The 26,504-nt window shown below is 36.7% G+C and overlaps 1 protein-coding gene across 1 annotated transcript in view; it reads left to right on the top strand.

Moving 5' to 3' along the window:
* The window catches only part of CDH8 (cadherin 8), a gene marked incomplete at its 3' end in the record, with an annotated part of 356,559 nt that overhangs the window by 89,963 nt on the left and 240,092 nt on the right, over window positions 1-26,504 (top strand). Inside the window, exon 2 of the mRNA XM_079723723.1 lies at window positions 22,027-22,321. Within this exon, the coding sequence (XP_079579849.1) occupies window positions 22,027-22,321 (295 nt within the window). The remainder of the gene's footprint in view (window positions 1-22,026; window positions 22,322-26,504) is intronic.

A 26,504-nucleotide genomic window follows, 5' to 3' on the forward strand; every position in this document is an offset into this window, starting at 1 on the left:
TTACCCACCGGGCCACCAGGGAAGTCCCCACCCTTCTGTTTAAGTACTATCCCTGGCATATATTTGTTTTGCAACAGAATCATAGAAGAAAGGGCCTTGCAGATATTAAACTGACTTATGATTTGCATTTTGACTTTTGGCTGATCAATGTAATTGATAACCTATTGATTGATTAACTGATTCTTTTCTCATTAAAAAAGAAGGCATTTGTAAAGAATCTTTCCATTTGTGAACTTATTAGAAATCCTTACTGCCAATCTCAGTACACTGGGATTCTTCCCAAGAATCTCAGATCCATATGGATGAACAACCAGCTCCTGGTAAGATAGTTGAGAGTGAAATCACCAGGCTCAGAAAATTTTTGTTGTGGTCACATGGTTAAGAGCAGGAGTCCTGGAGTCAGGGTGAGTTCACTGATAGCAAGGCAACTAGATGTGTAACCTTAGCCCCACTGCACACATTAGAAGACCAAGGCTCAAGATACTTATATGAGTTAATTCAGAAAGAGTCATGTACCACAATGTTCATTGCAGCTCTATTTACAATAGCCAGGACATGGAAGCAACCTAAGTGTCCATCAACAGATGAATGGATAAAGAAGATGTGGCACATATATACAATGGAATATTACTCCGCCATAAAAAGAAACGAAACTGAGCTATTTGTAATGAGGTGGATGGACCTAGAGTCTGTCATACAGAGTGAAGTAAGTCAGAAAGAGAAAGACAAATACCGTATGCTAACACATATATATGGAATTTAAGAAAAAAAAAATGTCATGAAGAACCTAGGGGTAAAACGGGAATAAAGACACAGACCTACTAGAGAATGGACTTGAGGATATGGGGAGGGGGAAGGGTAAGCTGTGACAAAGCACGAGAGTGGCATGGACATATATACACTACCAAATGTAAAATAGATAGCTAGTGGGAAGCAGCCACATAGCAGAGGGAGATCAGCCCTGTCCCTTGTGTCCACCTAGAGGGGTGGGATAGGGAGGGTGGGAGGGAGATGCAAGAGGGAGGAGATGTGGGGATATATGTAAATGTATAGCTGATTCACTTTGTTATAAAGCAGAAACTAACACACCATTGTAAAGCAATTATACTCCAATAAAGATGTTAAAAAAAAGATGCTTTTATGAGTTTATGCATAGAAAGTAGGTAGTACAGTTCCTGACCACAGGTAAAACAAACAGAAAACCTGTAGCCTCCATTAAAGAGCTATCTAATGTATGTAGTTCAACAAACAGTTCTGCTTCTATGCCCTTTTCTAAATGTACTTGGGGCCATATTAGCTCCAAATATGTTGGCCTACTAGAATATAGACAGAGAAGGATAGTTTGGCAAAGTGCCTTGTTCAGCAGCACCTGGACCTTGAACACCTTCAAAAAAGTCCTCATACCATTCACTTTCATAGGGTCTCTAAAATATAGTGCTATTTCCATTTGCTCATTTAAAAGGATGCTAAACGTCTCCTACTGACTGTTAATAGGTTCCTTAATATAGGGGCCACTGTTTGAATCAGGGAGTGAGGCCACTCATTGGCTGATGTGCAGTCTTTTTCTCCATTAAAATTGGACAAGAGATAACAGGAAATAATGGAGGAGAGGAAGAGGCACACAATAGATGCAGTTACCCAGAACACTTAAGAGTCATAGTAAGTGCAAGATTTCTTTTTTTTTAAATAAATTTTAATTAATTAATTTATTTTATTTTATTTTTGGCTGTGTTGGGTCTTTGCTGCGCGTGGGCTTTCTCTAGTTGCGGCGTATGGGCTTCTCATTGCCGTGTCTTATCTTGTTGTGGAGCATGGTCTCTAGGCATGCAGGCTTCAGTAGTTGTGGCATGTGGGCTTCAGTAGTTGTGGCTTGTGGGCTCTAGAGCGCAGGCTCAGTAGTTGTGGCGCAGGGGCTTTGTTGCTCTGCGACATGTGGGATCTTCCCGGACCAGGGCTCGAACCTGTGTCCCCTGCATTGGCAGGCAGATTCTTAACCACTGTACCGCCAGGGAAGCCCGTGAACCAGATTTCTTGATGGAAGAGGTAGAAGTATAAATAGAACATTTGTAATGTGCTATTAGCATATGCATACGGTGGGCATGAATTTGAATATCTCAAAAGTTAAATTTACTATATTTATCTCAGCATATTAAACCTTACCATGAGGAAAATATTTTTAAGAATAAAACCAAAACATAACAGAAAAACAATGACAGGACTACGTAAACTGGAGAACAATGTTATGAAAATCAGAAATAAATAGGAGCAAAAGGGCACAGTTTAACTAATATACACAATTGCATGATAGAATTCCTATAAATGTGTTATTGGCGGGGCCACCATTTTGGCGCTCACTTTACCTAGTATCCATTGTGAAGTATAAAAGCTGATTACTAGTACAAATCAGAGTATCCATGAAATTCATCTCAAGAAATTTTGTTAGTATCTTAGTATTGGCAACAGTTATTTTCACCTAAGTGTTTTCTTCCTGCAGTACAGTAGGCAGGGTAATGAGCAACATCTTCGACTCTAGCCCTGTAATATCACAGTGAGGTGTTTCACAGGGCTTTTAATTTCTATCATTCCTTAATGTAGGTCACAGAAGTGCAACTATTGCATGTAAAGTGCAATTCAGTGGAACTACCCTTACTAACTCAACTGAAAAGGACTTCTTGTACAAATGACATTGAATTTGGAGCTCTCATGTATTCCCGTGTAGTTTAGTCATAGGTATTAGAATATTCAGAGCAATGATTTTCAAATATTTTTAAATAGCCTAACCCTCTTGTCAAACAATGCTTTACACAGAAACATTTGAAGTTGATACATTTGAGGGTTCAGCATTATGCTGTGGGCCGTGAAGGTCTACATGCCCCATCATGCTCCATCTTCTGAGGCATTGCTGCAGATTCTGCCCCAGCACAGAGTTGTGCCATATGCTTTTGTATATATAATGTCTATGATTTAACATGTATATGTGTGTGTTTAATGAAAGATATATACAAGTAGAACAAAATCGTATTTGGTGAATCAAGACCTATACCTACACCTTACACACCTATTGCCAGTTAACAGACATACTTCTACTTAATGTAAATCTCACACCGACTCTTTGAGGTATTCTTATTCCTTTGGTGACATAGAAACTGAAGGTAAGAAAAGTAAAATGATTTGTTTAAAGTCATATGATGTTTAAATCACAAAGCCAATGTTGGTGTTGAGGACTCAGTGGCTTCAAAATCCATATTCTTTCTGATATACCATGGTGTTGAATTACATGGCAAGGCCAACCAGTGAGGCACTCAGACCACAGGTGATAGCTCATGCAATGCCTGTTGTTTTTTACTCTTTGTCCTTGAAATTGTCATAAAAGGTATTAACAGCAGAGTTCAATGGCAGTAATTAGCCACATGAAATAAAAAGTGCATAACATCTTAAATGAAACCTTTTGTATCCTCCCAAACCTCACCATTAACTCAGCACACCCTAGATGCCAGTCTCCAGTGTGTGTCTACGTATAATTGCTGTTACTATTAATAAGGCTTATGTAGTCTCACAAAAGAAATAATAGGACCTATTGAATCAAAATTATGAATCCTTTAATAGTTCTTTATTGTGAATGAGCACACTGTATCCTGGTGATTCCTGTTGCATAGCCAACAGTTGTTTAAATGCTGGGTTACTTGTGGGCATATGCTCCATCTGTCAGGTGTCACAGAAACCTAAGGACATAAAAAAGTCCCTCTACCACCTAATGGTTTTCATCTGTTTGGTGAATTCAAGAGTTGACCCTTTAGAAGAAATAGCTAACAAGGACATAGATCAAGGTGTTAATTTGGAAAGTATTACAAAGAGAGGAAGCAAAACTCTCTATAAATATATCAGAAGACTTTGGAAAGGGATATGAGGTATTAGAAATAAATGGGCTGCTGTCAGGCACACTTGAGTTCAAATATCTGTTCTTCTATTTGTTGTCCTGTGATTTAAATCATCTTTCAAAGGATCAGTGTTAAACAAGCATTAGTTCTTTTTCCTTCTTTCCATATTTAGAGCATAGATTTTTTTCTTTTTCTATTTCCAAGGAGGCACCGACAGAATTCAGGAGAAAAAAATAGAATAATTATTTATTTGGAATGGAGGAAAAGAATGATTGTAAACAAATGTGTTTATGCATACACAAGCATGCATACCTTTGGATTCCAAGACCAAAGTCCATGGTTTTGATTCTTACTAGTTTGTATGTCCTGTAGCAGGTTGTTTACTCTGTGTCTCAGATTTTTCATCTGTAAAATGAGAATAATAAAAACTGTCTTGGGTCTGAGGATGACATAATGCATGTTAATCAGTTAGAACAATGCATGGCATATAGTAGGTTCTGTATATTTCCAGGTTTCTTCCTCTTCCATCTCTTCCTCTTTCTCATTCAACTTATCCTGCCACCTCCTGACCCAGCCGTGGTAAGAGTCATCTTTGAAATGATGTTAGAGATTTTTTTTTTTTGCTTTTTTTTAAAAATACATCTTTAATGGAGTATAACTTTGTTCCCCCGCCCCCCAACTAAGAAGAACACTTTGGAAGTCAAATCATTTATGGAGTAAACAGTTACGTACTGTGAATCTTGATTTTAACATTTGATGATATGCACTTTCTCTAAGGAATAGTATATTGCACTTTTGCAGAAAATGACCCTACTTTAAAATCCTCTTAAAATTCATATTGCATGAAGCTTTGAAATACATGTGGGGTGATTCTTCTTTAATTACACATCATGCATTAATTATTTCCTAATGAGTTCAAATGGAGAAAAATAAAAATAGCACCAAAGAAATGTAATGCGAAATTATTTTCTTTCTCAACCTAAAACCAACAAACAAATAGACATAAGTTTTCTCCTCCAAATGGCAGCTTGGTTTGGTGGAAGATGAACATTGTGATTTTGAGCTATTCAATATTGTTGATAGTAACGCATTATTCCATCGAGATCGAGTCTTGACAGGGATAAGGAAGAACAGTGAGTATCCTGCTTTCTATTAGCTTCTGAATGTTCTATTTAAACAACAAGAACAATAAAAAAGCTTCTTTTTTATTGCATTTTTATCTTGTTATTTAATCAGTTTGGCCGTATATGATAGGCCTTTGATGGTGTTGCCACCCCATGGTCTCACATACTTTAATTGGACAGTGGCAGTTTTTAATTCGTGTAAGTGCACAGCTCCTTGGACTGCCTCTGCAGTTTCTCTCACACATATATTGTAATTATGTGTGTACCTCAGCGTGAGAGACTATAAACATATGCTATATATTTGAATAAGAGTGCTGTCAACACTTTATTTTAGAAGTGTATTAATGATGACTGAATAATAATGTGGATGCTAACACAGAGCAATATCCTGTGCCTGGATGATATTTACATTACTAAATACATCATCTTTTCAGAAGGATGAATTTAAATTAAGGAACAATTAGTGACTCTATGGAAATTGTATATTTAGAGTGTCTTACAAATAATCCTCCTCAAGACGACTAAGAGCTGTTTATCTTAAATTGTTTCTTTGCCAAAACAGGCAGGGATGTTAAAAATAGAAGGGTGAGTTTTAGTTTGACTTGCAGCGACTAAAGATGACTACATGCCTGGATAAGAAGATTTTTTAAAGTGTTTATAGCTCTTTTTTTGTCCACAGAGACTAATATTTATCTTGATTATATTGCTCCATCAGTCACCAAGATTCTGTATATTCATGAGTGCAATTTTTGAGTATGATGTTCTTTAACCTTCACATGAGCACACACTGATGATGCCTGGGAAGATTTTTATTTTCAGCAACTTTCAGTAGAGAGGCAGATACAGATTTTCTTAAATTCTAATAGTTGCTAGAAAGCTCAACTTGTTTTTCATGGGCAAACAAATACTGTTGGTTGTCTTTGAAGAAATAAGCTAATTTTATTCATTCGTAAATTAAAACAGCCATTCTATTTTCTAAATTATAAATTTTGGATAAAATGTCTGGTAAATACTCAAGTCAGAATAGCCATAGTTTGTCTATCATTTGTTCTTTCCATTTTCCATTTTATGGTAAATGAGGTTCATAAAAAATTGTGGCTTGTTCAGCCACCAAACCAATCACACGTTGCACTCCTTGAGTCAACAATCATACTTCACCATGAGCAGAGTGCTTTATATGTACTGTCCATTTCATTACACAGGAGATTAAGCATATGTGTACGCAAGGCTGAGATTTAATTAAATTAATAATTTGTACTGCCTCACCAAAGACATCTTAAGTGAAACTGGCTCTGTTTCTTTTTTTTTCTTTCTTCTTCTGTTTTTTTTTTTTTTTTTTTTTTTTTAATCCTGAGAGTGCGTGGTACTGAAGGGTACCATGACTCTTAGTAATAGTTTGGAGCCGCTGCCTTGATAGGTGTGAACATGGCAGCAGTTTTATCCTCCCTTACATTTGCACTATCAACACAAATCTCAACACAGTGAGAAAGGCAGATAACTTTGACCTCCTGGATGCCCTGAAGGGTGCTCAGAAATTCCCAGAGGTCTGTGAACCCATGCTTTGGGAACTGCTGCTCTAGACTTCCCTGTTTCTTTCAGTGCTCACTGACAGAGGTGGTTCATACAGAGGTAGGAGCAACCTTGTAGCTTTGCTGCTTGCCAGAATTCTTCTTGTACCTGATGAAAAAACTGGTCATTTTTTAACTTAACCATAGGAGATTAAACTTAGCTACCAGGACTACAGAAACGTTCAATCCAATCTCCCCAATCTTCCCCCATTGCTCCGGAATTGCCAGGTTTTACACACACGTACTAATAGGTAAATAATTTGTGCAGTGCTGAGCTGCAGTGAGCCTTTATCTCAGTACATGGTCACTTTCAAAGAACCCTCACATATCCAAAGATAATTGAACAGCAATTTATTCATTTGGTATAATCGCTCTGTCATATGCCAAAGTGAAGTCTACATTTTTATCGTTAAATGAAACCTCTTAGAAACCTGATTCCCCTCTTGTATCTCTGAAAACTTTCACATTAGTGATAAGTGTCCCCAAATTTCTTCTCTCTCCTCAAATGCACCAACATTGAAAGTAAATAAACAATATGCAAAAAGCAAATATTTTCTTCTAACCCCTGTCCATGTAACCTCTTTGTCACTTTTATTCTCTCTCTCCTTTCCACGTCTATTAGTTTCTGCCTTAGTAGCCCTTGAACTTGTCACTGCAAACAAACTAGCATATCTGATTAATAGGAAGAAGGTTAAAAGGACCATGCAATCTATTTTTAGTGACCTAAGAGTCTACCAGGCCAGATAAAATTTTTCTCATGATCAGAATGAATGAAGAAGTTGTGAATGCACATCTCCATTAGAACTTTTTATCACAATTACACAGAATACTGGGAGACAGAGTAGAGCTCTTTTCTTATATTCATAATTACATATTGGGCATCCATTATGCACTTAATCAATGTTGTCATATTACTAGTGTTGTTGAGGGTGCAAAGGAAGGTTGTATTAGTTTATTTTTTTTAGGGAAAGGTTAAATACATGATTATTTGAGTAGATATTTCCCACTGGTAGATTGTGATTTGAAAAGTGTGTCTAATAATTCTCTAGCTTGACATTGTTATCTGCAAATCCCCCACCGCACCTCCCTCCCTCCATCTCCTAGGCTTGCTACATTTCCCCAAAGCTTTTTCTACTGGCAAGGGTAAGTCTTCTCCTTTCCTGTCCCCTTACCTCCCCCACCTCAGGGAGGTTTCTATCATTAGGCTCGTCCCTACGGGAGGAGTCTGGGGACCTAGGACTCTGAGGTTAATTGGGTGTTACAGGTTTCCAGAGGTCATTAGATCTAGGACTCTGTTTCCTCCTGTGTGCCACAGGGATGACGACTCTGACCTTGACTTTAAGTCTCACAAGGCTCCTATTAAGCAAACAGGTAATACATGAAATGTATGTTGAAAAAAAAGTCACTAAACAGGTTATAGTTTTGTGAACAGTGAAGTCTTTTGTTTTACGTACTTCTGTTTTTCTTCCTCCATGTTTGATTCTGGCACACAATGCTAAAATAATAAAATGAATATGAGCTTGAGAAGCAGATAGACTTGGATTTGAACCCTTTCTTCATCTCTTGCTACACGCGATATTGAGCAGTTGTTTAAAATTCTAATCAGTAGCTTCTTAATCGGTAAACTGAGGAGTCTCGTATGTAGCTCGTAGGGTTGTTGTGACACTTAAATAAAATAGAAAATAAACGTATCTAGTATAAGGAAACTCTCGGTGTTCTTGGAGAAATGGCTAAATAATCAAATGAATGGGTTATTCCCTGTGCCTGGGTTGCGAGGGTAACCATATATTTTCTGAGGGAGTATGCATGATAGTATCATGATAGTATACTGAAAAAGTAAAGTAGCTATGCAAAATGGAAGGATGTGTCTAAATAATCACAGGCTGTTTGAGCTATAAAACATCTGAAAAGTAACTTTATATGCTTTATTTTATAAGTGAAGGAAGGTATAATTAGAAGGATACAAGGTTTACCCACAGTCACTAGATATCTGATATGCAAACTTATCAACATTTCAACAATTGTATAATTGTATTGCTTGGAAATATTATATTAGTTTTCTGTTGTTGCTATGACAGATTATCACCAACATAGTAGCTTAACATAACATGAATGTAGTATCTTATGATTCTGTAGGTCAGAAGCCCGGCACAGGTCTCACTGGGCTAAGACAAATGAGTCTGACTGTGTTCTTTTCTGAAATTTCTAGAGGACAATCTGTTTCCTTTTCTAGAGGCTACCCATTTCTTGGCTATTGGTCCTTTCCTACATCTTCAAAGTCAGTAAGTTTGAATCTCTCTGATCATTATTCTGCAGTCGTATCTCCCTCTGACCATAGACAGAAAAGGTTCTTCTTTTTTAAGGATGCATGTAATTAGATTGGGCTCACCAGTATAACCCAGAATAATCTACCCATTCCAGGGTCCTTAAATTAGTCACATCTATAAAGGCCCTTTTGACAGGTAAGGTAACATATTAGTAGGTTCTGGTAATTAGGACATGGATATCTTTTGGGGACTATTTTTCTGTCTACAACACCTAGAATCATAACCTATCAGTAGCATCACTGTAAGTTGCAGCCACCATTTTGCATGAGTAAGGTATTCATTGATAGGTGTCTGGTATGCTTTGGGAGGATATGTTCGTTTGCTAGAGCTGCCATAATAAAATACAAGAGGCAGAGTAGCTTAAACAACAGAAATTTATTTTCTCACAGTTCTGGAGGCCAAAAGTCCAGGTATCAGCAGGTTGGGTTTCTCCTGAGGTCTCTCTCCTTGGCTTGCAGGTAGCTGCCCTCCTGCTGCCTTTTCACATACCTCCTCACATGGTCTTTCCTCTGTGCATGTGTGTCCCTGATATTTCTCTGTGTGTCTAAGCTTCCTCTTCTTATAAGGACACCAATCAGATTGGATCAAGACCCATCTTAATCGTCTCATTTTAACTTAATCATCCTCTTTAATGGCTGTATCTCCAGATATAGTCACATTCTTTTCTTTAAAATTTTTAAAAATTTTTATTGAAGTATAGTTGATTTATAATGCCATGTTAGTTGCAGGTGTACAGTGATTCAGTTATATATATATATATATATATATATATATATATATATATAGGCACATTCTGAAGTACTGGGGCTTAGGGCTTCAACATATGAATTTTGAGGAGAAACTATTGACCTCCTAACAGAGGACTTGAAAGGATTATTTATGTTTCTGTTTAAAAATGAAAAACAATACCGTTTATTTTCATAAAAGATGATGATGATTGCAGGAGATTTACAGGTTTCCAACAGATCTACTTATAGTGTGAAAAGTAAGGGCATTTTCAGTCTTCAGGTTGTTCTTACTGTTCGGTATTTTTTTTTAGCTAACTTCTAAGCTTTGTTGGCAGAATGGAGATGGAGTAAAGACACACACACACACATACACAGACTCTTACACACATATTTATAGCATCACAGGCTATATTATTAGCATCTAATTCCAGTACGTTGATGATATATTAGGTTCTATTTCCAAATCTTCACTATAGGAATGATACTTGGGAGAGTAGGAGTTAAAAAAAATTAAAAATGACTTTTACATACAAACTATCCTTACAACAATCAGGTAATCTTTTTTGATAATGGTGCTGATGGCCTCGTTAGTATCATTTTAACAAGAAGAAACTAAAATGGGGAAAATTAAAGTCCAAAATCATATCCACTAGTTTTAATTCAAATCAGATTTTTTGATTGTCATTTATCTAAAAGGAAGGATGCTTGTGAATCTGTTTAGCCATCCTCTCATGCACTCTTTTGTGCACCCATGCATTCTCCAACAAAACCATTTACCTACCCATCCTCTTCCTCTTAATTTTTTTAATCAACACATTTATCCATTCATCCCTCCACCCATCAATCCATTCATCTACCCATTGAGCAGTCAGACTTGGAAATGTGATTATTTCTGTTAAATCTGTGCTTTGGTCGTGACGCTCTGCTTTCTTAGGGAGGCTCTGAATGAGACAGTTCACAGTGCTCAAGGAGTAGGAGTGGGTAACACAGCTAAGTTATTATCAGGCTTTTTGATCACAGAAAAAAATGATTCGCCAATGGCATACCCTATTCTATGGCCCAAACTAAATCCCAGGTTTATGTGTTTCATTTTTAACTTCAACTGCAATGTTCTTCCAAATTCATGGCATTTTGATTATCTCACAGTGCCTTTATAAATAGAGAATTTCAGAGAGAATAGATGACTGTCATTTGGTTATCCACTGTGTTCTTTCCCACTGTGATCTTGTCAGTTTTTGGATAACAAGATACATCCTGTTTAGCAAGTAATGGTGATTACCACATCTGAAATCCATCTCATATTTTCAACTCCTATTAGGACTCTGGTTAATCAAGTTCTTTGCAAACATAAAGGGCATTGACACAACATTTTTATACTTTCTTTTTTCCTTTTTCCACAGTACAACTGAAGGCTTCACTGTAAACTGATCTTTGGATAATATCCTGAATATCTGTTTTAAATATCCATATCTGTTTAAAATCTACTTCTTTTGTTTGGCTAGTAATCCTGGGTGTCTTCTTTTAGTCCTATTTACCTTGCTTATATTATATATTACTATATTGTCTATTTATTTTGCACAAAATTTCCCCCTCTCATATCTATATCTTTACTATCTATATCTATACATCTATTGAGACAGAAATTTTTTAAAGAAATCTGTGAAGAGTGATCGTTTAGTTGCAAAGTAAACATGCTCCAAAGATCTTTGTCTGAGAATCTCTCATAATTTATAGTTGAACTCCCAAGTCCTATGTCTGCTTTACTGTAAGACAAGAAATAGGACTGTGAGAGAGAATAATTTGTTATGTTTTCCCCAAATCAATCTTTTAGTGAGAAACTCTGTGGTCCTTCCACCCACGTACTCACCAGTATGTCCATCTGTTCATTCATGTATCCATTCATAGTATTTAATGTGCTTTGGAACCTAAATGGAAAAACGTCTGAGACTCTTACTCAGCTAGCCATCCCTCTATTATTTTTTATGCATGCATTTCCCAATAAAACCATCTGTCTATCCATTTTCCTCCCCTTAATTCTGTTATCAACTAATTTATCCATCCATCCAATCATTCATCCATCCATCCACTCCTGGATCCATTCACCTACATCTCTTTTTAGTAATAGGTCCACAATTACTATTCACCCACACTTTTAAAAAAAATTTATTTGTTTATTTATTTTATTTATTTTTGGCTGTGTTGGGTCTTTGTTGCTGCGTGTGGGCTTTCTCTAGTTGTGGCGAGTGGGGGCTACTCTTTGTTGCGGTGCGCGGGCTTCTCATTATGGTGGCTTCTCTTGTGAGGAGCACAGGCTCTAGATGCACGGGCTTCAGTAGTTGTGGTACGTGGGCTCAGTAATTGTGGCTCGCGGGCTCTAGAGCGCAGGCTCAGTAGTTGTGGTGCACAGGCTTAGCTGCTCCGCGTCATGTGAGATCTTCCCGGACCAGGGCTTGAACCCGTGTCCCCTGCTTTGGAAGGCGGATTCTTAACCACTGCGCCACCAGGGAGGCCCTTCACCCACACTCTTGAGCACACAAGCATTTATTCAATGGCCCAATGCACATTGATCACCCTCCCCCTACTTCTAGGCTTACAGTTTTTGAGTTACAAGAAAGAAAAATGAAGTACATTTTAAATACCTTACAATTTTATTTGTCGATTACACATCACTAAAGCTGAAAAAAAGTAAAAACTTCCAGATACATATACTATCATTACTTCCGGAGCAGGTGAATAAGTACCAAATATGTGACAATACGCTCAATATAAGAATGCCCAATGTAAGAGTTTAAGCCACTTTGTACCAAGATCATTTGACTCAAGTGACATTCTTGGTAGAAAATATTTGCAAACGAAGCAAATGACGGATTAATCTCCAAAATATACAAGTAGCTCAAGCAGCTCAATATCAAAAAAACAAAAAGCCCAATCAAAAACTGGGCAGAAGACCTAAATACCTAAATAGACATTTATCCGAAGAAGACATACAGATGGCCAACAAACATATGAAAAGATGCCCAACATTTGGAAGTGTATATATGTCAGTGCCACTCTTTCACTTTGTCCCAGCTTACACTTCCCCCTCCCCATGCCCTCAAGTGCATTCTCTACATCTGTGTCTTTATTCCTGTCCTGCCCCTAGGTTCGTCAGAAACTTTTTTTTTCTTTTTTTAATAGATAGCTAGTGGGAAGCAGCTGCATCACACAGGGAGATCAGCTCGGTGCTTTGTGACCACCTAGAGGCGTGGGATAGGGAGGGTGGGAGGGAGAGGCAAGAGGGAGAGGATATGGGGATATATGTGTACATATATGTTGTACAGAGAAACTAACACAACATAGTAAAACAATTATACTGCAATAAAGACGTTTAAAAAAAAAGATGCTCAACATCACTAATTATTAGAGAAATGCAAATCAAAACTACAATGAGGTGTCACCTCACACCAGTCAGAATGGCCATCATCAGAAAATCTGCAAACAATAAATGCTGGGGAGGGTGTGGAGAAAAGGGAACCCTCTTGCACTGTTGGTGGGCATGTAAATTGCTACAGCCGCTATGGAGAACACTATGGAGGTTCCTTAAAAAAACTAAAAATAGAATTAACCATATGACCCAGCAATCCCACTACTGGGCATATACCCTGAGAAAACCATAATTCAAAAAGACACATGTACCCCAGTGTTCATTGCAGCACTATATACAATAGCCAGGACACGGAAGCAACCTAAATGTCCATCAACAGAGGAATGGATAAAGAAGATGTGGTACATATATACAATGGAATGTTATTCAGCTACGAAAAGGAACGAAATTGAGTCATTTGTAGAGACGTGGACGGACCTTGATACTGTCATACAGAGTGAAGCCAGAAAGAGAAAACAAATATATTAGCACATATATGTGGAATAAGGTGCAGGATGTCCATCAACAGAGGAATGGATAAAGAAGATGTGGTACATATATACAATGGAATGTTTGTTACTCAGCTATGAAAAGGAATGAAATTGAGTCATTTGTAGAGACGTGGACGGACCTTGAGACTGTCATACAGAGTGAAGCCGGAAAGAGAAAACAAATATATTAACACATATATGTGGAATCTAGAAAAATGGTATAGATGATCTTATTTGCAAAGCAGAAATAGAGACAGAAGTAGAGAACAAACGTATGGATACCAAGGGGGAAGGGGCAAGTGGATTGAATTGGGAGATTGGGATTGACATATGTACACTATTGATAATATGTATAAAGTAGATAACTAATGAGAACCTACTGTATAGCACAGGGAACCCTGCTCAATGCTCTGGGGTGACCTAAATGGGAAGGAAATCCAAAAAAGAGGGGATATATATATATATATATATATATATATATATATATATATATATATATGATTCACTTTGCTGTACAGTAGAAACTAACACAACATTATAAAGCAACTATACTCCAATAAAAAAAAAAGGAAGTGACATTCTTATATTCACTACAAAGTAATGTTGCATGTTGAAGTCTATGTTGTTAGATGTATTTTTCTTGGAAAACAGTTCCAGCTTTGGCAGAACCTATCATTGTAATTCCAAAATCCAATCTCCACAAGAATCCACCCTATATGCAGTTTTACTTGAATATTTTGGCTCCTAGAAGATATCAGGCCTTTATCTATTGTCACATTTTAATCATTACAAAAACCCTATAGATAGGTTGTTAAACCTGTTATTAAAACATTTTACAAATAAGGACACTGAAATCTGAGGAGGTTAAGTAAATCCCTCAGTATCTTACAGTTTTTTCTATTTCTTATCAGGCTCTCATTCTGGTTCCCATAATCTGAATTTCTACTATATTAATCTTTGGTTGCCTTAGAGAAACATATTGACTTCCAACCCTGTAAGATTTAATATGTTAACCAGGATGTTATCAACATACATAAGAAAATGTGTCCAATTGAAAGGAGGTCATTGTCTTTTTTTTTTTTTTAAACCTATGGTGGCTTAAATATCAGAGCCTCCACCTCAGTACTTAAAGGAAAAGAAAAAATCTGAGAATACAAAACTTAAGCATGCTAGAGCATTTTTAAGACCGTTTTTGTAGGATGGGCATACTTACGCTATTTTTTCCCATGACATCATTATGGAATTGATGCATCTAATTCTCCTTTCTCTGAATCCTATCAACAAGGATAATTTGGCTTCACTTGTGTGTGGGTCTTTATATAAAGAGAAATTTTGCTCATCATGATCACTTAAATAGTCGAAATACTATTTATCATTGATATGTTGCCTTTAAAAAAATTGGGCTTGGGAACTTTCTTTGTTGGAGTTGGGCTAAGAGAGATGGATTTGCTATAAGGCTGACACATCATGTTTCCAAACCTATAAAGCTGCGGTCCAGACAAGATAGTAGCAAATTTGCCAAGGTCATGAATGTTGGCTTGGTAAACAGCTGGCCAGCCTCTTTTTGTCAATATTCTCCATTTGCATTCCTATTAGTTGAGCATACTGCCTTTCTATTTCTATGTCTACTCTATTTCAAACTTTTATAGGATGAACTGTACTGCATGATTTCATACAAATGGCTTCTAAATATATATAGGAAATTTCTACTGCCATATAGGGACAGAATAGAGAGGCTTCTCCATTGCCTCCTTCTCATCTAGTGAAATAGGAGGTCCCCAGACTAACTAGGTATGCTTTCCTGGGGATCTCTCTAGAATTATGCTAAAATGTGTATGCTCTGAAATCTGATTTACTGGGTTACATCTGGTTCTGTTATTTGTTAGTCGTGTGAGCTTGAGAAAGTCCATATGTTTACTGAACCTGTGCCTCTCATCCTTGTAAAATCACTGATAAGGTGCAGGACGTTATGGTAGGTCCTGTGCAGACAAAACAGCGATTAGACTTTACTGAGCATTTGCTATGTACCATGTACAATGCTTGTTGTTGGAAGATTGTTGACTAATGTACGTAGAGGCCCTTTGTGGAACCTAACCATTTAAAGGAGTAGCACAAGTAATGCATTCCTAATTCTGACTATAATTTCAGGTCCCTGCAGCCAAAAACAGCAGTTCACTCAGACTTGCTTCCAATTTTCTATTTCTCTGGGCACCGGTCCCCTTGGCCAGGTTAAGCTGTTCAATATACACATCAGCAGCTGCCATGGAATGCAAAGACCACGCATCTGAGATACCAGGACGCTACACATTTGCCTCCTGTAAAACATTAGAATTTTTTTGTCAAAGTAGAGGTCACTTCCAGTGTAGGATGCTCTGTTCTAGTCTTTTAATCGGGGATTGTGTCTTCTTTAGCCTTTCACTCCATAAGACAAATGTAAGGGTCATTTGGTTTATATGAGAATTACTTTGAGGACTGTTATCATTTCACTGAATTATTTCCTTAGAGTGTATGATCGCGAGATTAAGTGCATCTTCCCAACTTGATCTTACTAATATGCTGGGGTGTTTTTATGTCTATTACCTGGCTTTAGTTTTATAATTTGTTTCTGCAAATTGTTAAGAGTGGAGTGACTGAGACATAAAGAACAGACTTGTGGTTGCCTAGGGGGAGGGGGAGCAGTGGAGGGAAGGATTGGGAGTTTGGGACTAGCAGATGCAGACTATTATATATATAGAATGCATAAACAACAAGGTCCTAGTGTATAGCATAGGGAATTATATTTGATACCTTATAATAAACCATAAAGGAAAAGAATATGAAAAAGAATATATATATATATATATATATATCTGAGTCACTTTGTTGTACAGCAGAAATTAACACAACATTGTAAATCAACAATACTTCAGTAAAATAAATGGAAAAAAGTGGAAAAAAAAAGAGTGGCATGACTGGATGAAATAATTATTTAGATTTACTGATGTGGTATAACATTTCAGCATATAAAGGCATTTTACAAGTTATGTGGTCCATCCTAACATACTCACCCCTCCTACCCCATCTCCCACCATCATATGATGCTTCGTTTAGCTCTAAAGCAGAAGAACTAGCAGTTGTCTAGTTCTGCTTGAATACAACAATGGACTCAATCTCATTCCCGAATGGACCATTTCCTGTTGGGTCAGCATCTTTTGTGAGATGTTCTATAGTGCATGAGAAGGCTGAACTACAAGTTAAAATAAGTAGATTTCAAGTCAAACTCCTGGTCCTTGTTGTGGAAGAACAGTTCAGAAACATGAACGTATTCTCTTCTTATACCCTCTTGCACTTTTTCTTTACCGGCCCTTTCACTCTCCTAGCAACCTAAATATGCACCTGATCTAGAGTGAAGTCCTGCATTCTTATCATTTAGGTCAAAAACTTATACTGTGTTAAGTTTCTGGTCCCATCTTTGATGTTAATTGGTTATAACTTAAGGATTAGATTATCCGTCTGTTCACTGACAGACTGATAGCCCGTAGCACAGTATCTCCCTGACAGGCACCTGATAGATAGGGAGAGTACAGTGTAAGATTTTATTTTATTTAAGTGTGCTAAGCTTGCTGTTCTTTCCAAGGGAGAGTAGATTGATGAAAAACAGGCATCAGTGATAGAGATTCATGTTGTAGTGATCCCTGTTAACCCCTTTGGGTTTCAAAAGATGCTGATGCTCTCCCTGTAACTTAGACTTCTCTAAAGGAAGAGAGGAAAGTTGAGAAACTCTCTTAGGATTTCCTTTTGGAGGGAGTGGAACTTCAAAGTAAGTTCTGATGTCAGAGCTACCAATTTTCAGATGAGGTTCTGATTTCCCCCATAGTTCACTGAATCCTATTCCTCATCACTCACTTTCCAGGAAAAGTTGGGCAGCATGGTAATTAAATCATTCTTTGGTATTAAAATAGGCACTCAGAGGAGAATTTATCTTCTCTAGGCTCTACTGTACTAGGAGTGCTTTAGTGTCCTCAGGAATCTTGTAGGAGAAGGTAGAAAAGTAGTTTGTACTTTTTTTTCTTTCTTTCTTTGACAGCCACAGGGGAGATAAGGGTGATTCTGTTGAAGACTGGGGTGGCGGGGGCTCTTATTCTGAGAACAGTGATATGTGTATATTAGATACTTGTTGTCTATTGTCCATCTGTTATTCATCCATTGCCATCCATCCATCCATCCGTTCATCCATCCACTCATCCTCCCATCGATGTTCCCTCTACTATGTCTCAGTTATTTTGCTGGGGGCTACAGTTGAATGCATATTTGAGGGAACTCAAGGGCTTTGCGTTTAGAGTGGATAAGATTTTAGCTCACTGAACCTAACTTTTCTAAATTTCTTTACTCTCTTCTTTAAATTACTGTTTTGAAAATAAAACAAGGCAATGTTCTTTCCTTCCCTTCTTTTGCATTCACCTTACTTAACTCCACAAATATTATTTGAGCTCCAACGACATGACAGGCACCTTACCAGGCAGTGGGAATGCAAAGGAGAGTGGAAATGCAAAAGCTTCTTCCTGTGGCTTTTAAAGTTTAAACTTGTATTTTACTTAAGGGATATTTTGAAAATATATGAAAGATAGTGAAGGTGTAATTATATTGATACTCACAATTCAACTCAATGATGTAGCAGTCCCGTTATGATGCCTCACATCGAAGACTTAATATGAATGACTGGGATTGCTCGTTGCATACCTGACATTCGGTGCTTCTCCTACGAGGCTGCTGTGAGTGACCACCGGGATCCGTCTGGTTGTAGACGAGACAGATCATGGGTGCTGGGCTGAGCTTGGGAACCCAGATTGAGGTAGCTTTGTGAATTGGTGTCTACGTTTTCCCTCTGACCTCTTTCCCTTTGCTTCTGAGACTTTTGCTTATGGGCACACACCAAGCACTGTGATTTAGTAAAACAAAACTATTATGATGCCAGGCTTCTTACTGAAACCTTGTGTTTATGGACTCTTGTTGCTTTATAGTCAAATCTGAATTCTATCTTGCCTTCAAAACTCTGTGTAATCTGACCCCTGCCTTGCTTTTTATTCTTATTTCCTGCCTCTTCTCCTAAAGTCAGTGCTATGTTAAATCATCTTTAGCTTTTCTCACTTAGTATGCTCTCTCTTATCTCTGGATCTTCACCCATTCCCTCCCTCTTTGAGATCCGGAGTTTTCATCATTACTTGTTTGTAGTGGCCTTTTCTGTTCCTCCACGCTCCACTTTCTGAGTTAAGTAAACTTAATGTATGCACTCAAACCTTTAGAGCATGCATTTGAATCCAGGAAATTTCCTTTGAACCTTCTGCTGTTAAGATCGCCACTTGCTGATAGTACATTCTATGGAAAAGTTCCCTAAAAATCTCTGAATCTTAGCTGTTTCATGGGTGAAATGGCAAAATGTTCTCTGGTTGGCTGTGAGAAAAACATTACATGTATACATGTATTGAATAAAATGTTTACCAGGTAATAAGTAGTCAGTATGTGTGGTAGTAATAATAACAATAACAACAGCAAATATTTTCTGTTTATTTGTGTTTATCTCCCAGTAACCTATGGGTCTTTGAGGGCAGAGACCATGTCTGTGTTGTTTGTAATCATATTTTGTGCGTATTTAATCAGTGAATGGATGAGGTCTTTTTTGTACCACAGCCAGGCCAACCAGTCTTACCATCCCAGCCAGTTTGCATGTGGCCCTTATGCTGCTCTAATTAGCAGAAGCAGCTCTTGGGAGAGATGGTCCTCACACTTTCAGATGACGCACAATGTGTGAAAATGTGGTGCGTTTGGGATACCTTTGGTACTGTAATCTCACAGAGAGGGTCCTGGGGTGGGATAAATTGACAAGAACAGTCTTGATGCATTGAAGTGAGCAGGTTTTAACAGATATGTGAAGACCAACCAAAAAAGCAGCAGCTTATCATCATGTATTCCGAAGCCTGAGGTCCAGACCTGGAGTTTTATGAGCATTTGCTGCCTGTAAGTTGCTATTCTTACACACCCACAGGTCTTTTATTTGTAATGTCAAGTTGGTTACCTGAACAAGCCATGTACAAGAGTGTGTGTGTGTGAGTGTGTGTGGTCCAAATAACAGGATGAAATGAATGAATATAGAAACGCAATACTCTGCCTTTCAAGATCATGAGGGCTCTGGATTTTGCTGAGATTTGCTAAAAATAAATTTCAGAAGAAAGGAAGCACACAGTGTTTACTAAGAGTTTTTTCAGGATGGAATCTTGGGAACTTTTCACTCAGATTGCAACTGGGCTTTATTATAGTGTTTTCAGATAGTCGTATATAGTTGAGGATGCTATGAAGTAAAAATGGTTTTAGTTATTGTATACTTAATATGCCAACTTCCATTTTTCTCTATTTTTCAAATAGATCATCTCAGATTCTAAAACTAATTCTGCAGGGTAGATGTTTTATCCCCATATTAGAGGCAAAGTAACTGAAGCTCAAATAAATGTGTTAATTTCTCCAGTTCATATAGTTAGACCTGAGCCTTAGCTTTGTGTTTTTCCAAAAACCTATGGTTTTCCTTTCTCCCTCAGTTATTTCTAAACACAAAGGATCATCAAAACCTGGGAGTACGATACGATTTACTAATCAGAGGCTACTGATAAATATAAAGAAAATATGGTACAAATAAGTTCTAGTATAAGTAATAGAAGCAGCATTTTGAATGTCTTAATTTTTAATAGCAAAAATGTGATGAGCAAGAGTGACACATACCAATACCTCTGTGTCTCAGGAATGCCTGTATATGAATGGAAACGTCCATGAATCATATTTTATTCAAATTTTTCTTTTTTAATAAAAATGCTAATGGAAATGTTAAAATGCACATAAATTAAAATGGTCATAAATTAGGACTAATATCATATTAATGAATTATAATCCTACATTCATTAAGATAAAGTGGCATTTCAATATTTGCTCTTGTTAATAAGTTCAATACAATAAATGAAAGGGATACATTTTGAGATTCACTAAGTATTTGATGTAATCTTATGCTTTAACTTTTTAAAGTATTCAAAAGTAGAATAAGAGATCTAGATGCATTTGGATGCTTTGTTGCTGTTTTATGTCTTTTAAAAAATCTTTTCATTTATTGAGGCACTAAATACAATTTAAATTGGCAAAGAACGTAATCACTGAATGAAAGTGATCCCAAGAGAATGCAATGTCTTTTGAGTTTCTAGGAGTTTCTTTCTACAAGACTTTTTTTTTCAGTATATACATATGTATATTTTTTAAGGAACAAGTGTTTGAAATCTCATGGTGCAAGAACTATAACTATACTGGCATTTAAGTAACTGGGTTAAGCTGAAAAATATGTACATTTCAGTAGTATTTTCCAAATATAATTCAATTAATTTTCCTTTTAAAAATACAAACTAAAAATATATATATTCTTGTTTTATTTTAGTTTTTTTAACAGAAGTCAACATAGTATAAAAAAGAAGCACCATATATCAGGAGTCTCCCTCTAAAGAATAAACTGAAAATTTGAAAGCCAGGGATTCTGTTTTCCCCAGTACCTACTAAAATGTTTTAGGCAGAGTAGGTGTTCAATAAATATTTGTTGCCATGATCTAAGATGGATCTGGATCCTTGCTGTGAAGTTTTCATTTCTATAAGAAGTCCCATTTCTGGAAAATGTGCTCCCATAATCTGGCCTCAGTCATCTTTGTAAAATGGGAATACTTTTCCGGGACCAGAAGAATTGTGTAAATCAAAGGGGGAAAAAAAGCCTTACACAAACATAAGATCTTAATATATATCAGATTACTAGAATTATTTCTGTTTTTATGAATATAGCAGCCAGATCTGAGTTGAATTTTAGGTCAAAGGTAGTAAATCAAGTATTTACTACACTTGATTCCATCAAATGGAAACCTTGGAGATGTTATAATATGCCTTGTCAAGCTTCCCTTTTCTCATGTTTCATATGAAATATTCTAACTCAGTGACTTTTGGAAGAATTAAGGGGATTATCATATGAGGAATGATTCATATAGCTCTTGGCACACAGATAGTAAACCATAAAAGTTAACTAATAATAATAACTTTAAATAAATATATTAACAAATTGAAAAGAATACATGTATTTTTGTATTTTCTCCTGGTCTTTTTATCATTCTAAATGCGTATCAGTTTATACTGAACAGGTAAATGTATGAATAAATGGAAAGAATACATATATTTTAGTGTTTTCTCCTCAATCTTTTTATCATTGTAAATGCATATCAGTTTATACTGAACAGGCCAGAGTATATTTTTAAAGTGTTCAAACATATTTGTCTGAATTTTATTATATTTTACTTGATATGCATACAGTTGCAGAGACTCTTTGTACAGCTACCGTTAGCAGAAATTGATGAAGTTACAATCAATGTAGAAAGAAACAACTTTATATTGAAACATGAGGTAGTAAAACATACTTTGCAAATTGCCACATCACTAACCAATGTCCCTTTTCATTTTAGTTACATACAGACCTGGATCCTGGGAGCAAAAAAATCAAATACATCCTGTCAGGCGATGGAGCTGGGACTATCTTTCAAATAAATGACATAACAGGAGATATCCATGCTATAAAAAGACTTGACCGAGAGGAAAAAGCTGAGTACACCCTAACAGCTCAGGCAGTGGATTGGGAGACAAATAAGCCTCTTGAGCCTCCTTCTGAATTTATTATCAAAGTTCAAGACATCAACGACAATGCACCAGAGTTTCTCAATGGACCCTATCATGCTACCGTGCCAGAGATGTCCATTTTGGGTATGTATGCTTCCAATTTCAGAGAACTATTAAGAATCATCTTTAAAATAGCTCCTGGCATCAGGGATAGTGTGTGGCTGAATAAAAGACATTTATTACCGTCTTATCTCTAATTTGCATTTCCAAATCCCCTTTTTTGGCCTCAGTTCCACAGCTCAATAGCTTCAGTCCCTTAGTAATAGGAACTGACAAAGCAGTTTTATTAAAATATCTCTCCTTGCACGACAGTACTTCAATAGGCTGAATTTGTATTCCTCTCATAGACTGTAGTTCGAGTATTGTTACTGAGGCGGACTTATCAAGATTTGTTCCAACATGCCAGACTAATCCTATTGATATTTTCTTGATGTTTAATTATTTGTTTGTGTATATTCACATGCAGATGCAGCACACAGAGAAACAGAAAACCATCTAGGTCTGTAGTCAGCCAGATATTGGATTGAGCTGGTGGGTCGAGTCTAGAGTGAATTAGGAAATCATAGTTACCAGAGGCTTCTGAGCTGTGGCCATCGTACTTTAACTGAGCTTTTTAAAGGAGCATTGCTATCACCAGTGACTCACTCCCACTTTTTCTGAGCCATTGAAATATTCATTATACTTTACAGAACAGAATGTATTTCAAAACATGATTTTCTACTTTTTCCTCCCCTTTTTGGATTTGCTTTATCCCCAGACTCTGGCCTCGATACAGGAAATCCCTGACCCCAGACTTTATACTAGAATAAAAGGTATTTTAGAGCTCTTCCTGGTCTGACAAAAGTAGTAGGTAGGATCCAAAATCCAGGGTGTTAAGATCACTAAAGTCATTCCTAAGTGTGCAGTGGATGTAAGGGATACCCTAGTTTGTTTCAAATTGCATTTAAGACAACCTATAAGGATACATGCTATGCAGCAAAATCACATAAATTAGCAGCAGGTGAACAAGATGGGATAAATTAAAAAACACAAGTGGAGATATAAATTGAAGGCCAAAATTAGGTAAACAGTTTGGCTTCATTTGATCTCTTCTTTCTTAACCCACAGTATAACTTTGGTATATACACCCATTACAGCAGCAAATCAGAACTGACCTCAGGTCTTCACATTTTACCCATGTATTTCTCCTGCCAAGACTCCCCTTTTCTATCTCTTTTGTGAGGAATCCTATTATTATTTATTTTTTCCTTCTTATCAAAATCAAATCACTCTTCTATGGCTGGCTGAAATGACACTTTTTCTAGGGAAACTTCGAGGTCTTTCTAGCAGGAATTTATCTCTCTACCATCACTATTACCACAGAAAGAAACCCACAAACAAGCAAAAACACATTCATGTTTGTACTTCTTTTAAATTCTGACATGTAAATAGGGACTAAGAAATACTACATATTTTTTTTCTCTCTTTTCATTTTCCTCTTATTTGATCAACTTATTTAGGGCAGAGAATTTGCGTAATCCATCTTTTCATTCAGGTTTGTGTAAGATGGTTTTAAAGGACTATTACCAGCTATAATACATACAGAACACTTAATCTTAATTGCTAATGAATGAAGAACAGGAAAGCTGCTATTTTTGCCTCATTATTATGATTTCTACATCTTAATGGCCAAGTCTATATCTATTTATTGTAAATGTGTCAGAGGCTTCCATTCCTGTGTGTATGAGTCATGTGCCTGATAAATATGTTGAGGAAAAAAAAAAAAGCCCCAAAAGGTCTGCAAACTTCAAGGTCAATTTCAGCTAAGATAAAGAATTTAAAGATATTATTAGCTACATAATGCAATGTATATGTGCACCTATGCATTTTTCCTCTATCTAAAGTATTTTTCTTGATAAGAGTGTAGCGACTAAAAGAAATAATCTACACTAACTTACACAGTTATTTTTAAAAATGCTCAGCTTGTGACATCTCTTCTAAAAACCACATGGAATATGCTGCAGTTGAAAGTGTGGGTTTTGAAGTTAGGTGGATGAAATTTTGAATCCTGGTTCTATCCCTTATTATCTGGTTGACTTTGAAGTTCGAGGAGGTTAAACTGTTTCTTATTTTCCTTAGCTACAATGCAAAGATAACAGTTTCCATCTTGCTTTCATTGTTTGAGAGCTGCGTGATAAAATACAAAGTCAGGGTGTGCCATAAAGTAAATAAGTGTTCAATAATTGGTTGTCGTGGTTTTAAAAATTATTTTTATTAATCGATTTTCCATTGTACCTTTGGACCTTTCCTCTGTATCGATTTTACAGAGGTGTCTGGTTTCTGTTTGACTCCAGCCTCTCTGGTTAAAGAGAGGCAGAGGCAGCTGCACTATCTTATTGTCAAGTGTGAATTATTCCCTTCATTTCCATGAAGGTGAATATCAGGATGAAGGTCGGCTCCTATCTCCTTGCTCTCCCCATTACCACTGTTCTCTCCCAGCCTGTCTCTTCCCTCCCCTCCTTCCTTCTTTCATTTTTCTTCCTTTGCTACTGCAGAAATGCCAACACCTGCACCTGTACACCCTGAAGAATGCCAGCAAGGACTGGGGGATTTCATTGTGCAGAAAGTGAAAAGTAAAATTCTAATTGAGAAATTTACCAATATTACATTGAAATGAATGTGATATTCAAGAACTGTCTGCCAGTTGACAAGCTGTCAAGACAAAACACACATATATATTTGCCCAAATGGCAGCCAAATTATTTTAGAAATATCATATTTGGAAGCTGTAGACAGAGCTCTTTTATATTCTACTGTGAATTTCAGAACTTGATGAGAATTCACTTTTATAGCAATACCACATAAAGAGTGATGTGCAAGCTTGTCTGGTTTTTACTATGGATCCCAAACTATCATCGTTGAAGTTGGTTTTTCAGTAAAAATTTGCTTACATTTATTAAGTTCCAGACACTTTAAGTAGGTATTTTTTTGCTACTGGATATTAGAGTGAGGGATACTTAACCCTGATTGTGTGTCCACACCTGGGTTCAGGTAAAATGAACTTTGTATTTAGCTTTGAAGTAGAATCTCAGATTATCTGACTGCAAATTTTCTACTTGTATTAGTGACATGACCCATCTAAGCCTCATCTTCTCTATCTGTGTAGTGTGCACAAGCATCCCTTCCTAAGAAAGTATGTTTGGAAAAATTCATTGATTATATTTAAATAACTTGGCATAGCATAGAGTTGGTGCTCAATTGATATTAGTTTCTTTACAAACATCCATTTTCAAGCTACTTCTGCTAGTATGATTCAATAAATTGCGTATAGGATATGAATGCCTTGGTCAATGAAAAATTGCACGATAAGCCTTAACTTTATGTTTCGCAGTTGTACATGTTGGAATGAAGCATATTTTATTCTAAAGGGCATATTAGTGAAGATGGGAATAAAAGGATCAGAAAGCCAAGTAGGGCTTAAGCTGGTGGGCATGATTGCATTGTTGAGTACACAGTTATACAAAACACAGCACTGGTGGTTTTCTTAGTTTTCTTTGAGATTCAAGGCTACTCTCATTATGATCAATATGTATTAAAAAGTTGCTATATCCCCAAAGCTGTGTTAAATGCTTGCAATATTCACAACAGTCCTACATTAGTACCGATGTTAAACTTCTCTATTTCTCTTTATTTTTAATCAGAAAAAATAGGGGAAATAATAGCTAATCCAAATCCAGATATTAAGTGGGAGAACGGATTTAAATTCAGACATCTGGCTCTTCCTCCCATGGGTTTAACCAGTATGTTGTACTAATTTTTGATAATATCTCTAGAGAATTTTGTTTATATATGCCCTATGGTTCTGCTGCCTATTTATAATAGTTACTATTTTTCCAAGGTGGAAGAGCTCTTGAGGTCAGCATACTTTGCAAATTAAATTGAGGAGCTGAGACAGGAGTTGGACAAAGAGAAGTTTGGGTGAAGTATTACCAGTGTTTAAGATAGGAATATAAACACATTAAAAATGTAAGAACAATACATCACATAGAAATTCAAATCACAATAAAATTAATTGAGAGCCATGTGGTGACTAACTGGGGCTGAAGTGCTGTTAATATGTTAAAGATAAAAACTACAGAGAGTAACCGGGATCGACTCTGGATTTCCTGGTAGTGAATGCAAAAAAAGAATGCACTCTCCATCAAAAAATATTAATCAAAAAATCAGAAGGTCAAGAGATTACTTAGTAAAATATATTTTGGAAAGGCAAGTCTCACTGCTTTCCAAA

This window comes from Hyperoodon ampullatus, assembly GCF_949752795.1.
Source record: "Hyperoodon ampullatus genome assembly, chromosome: 18".
NCBI lineage: Eukaryota > Metazoa > Chordata > Mammalia > Artiodactyla > Ziphiidae > Hyperoodon > Hyperoodon ampullatus.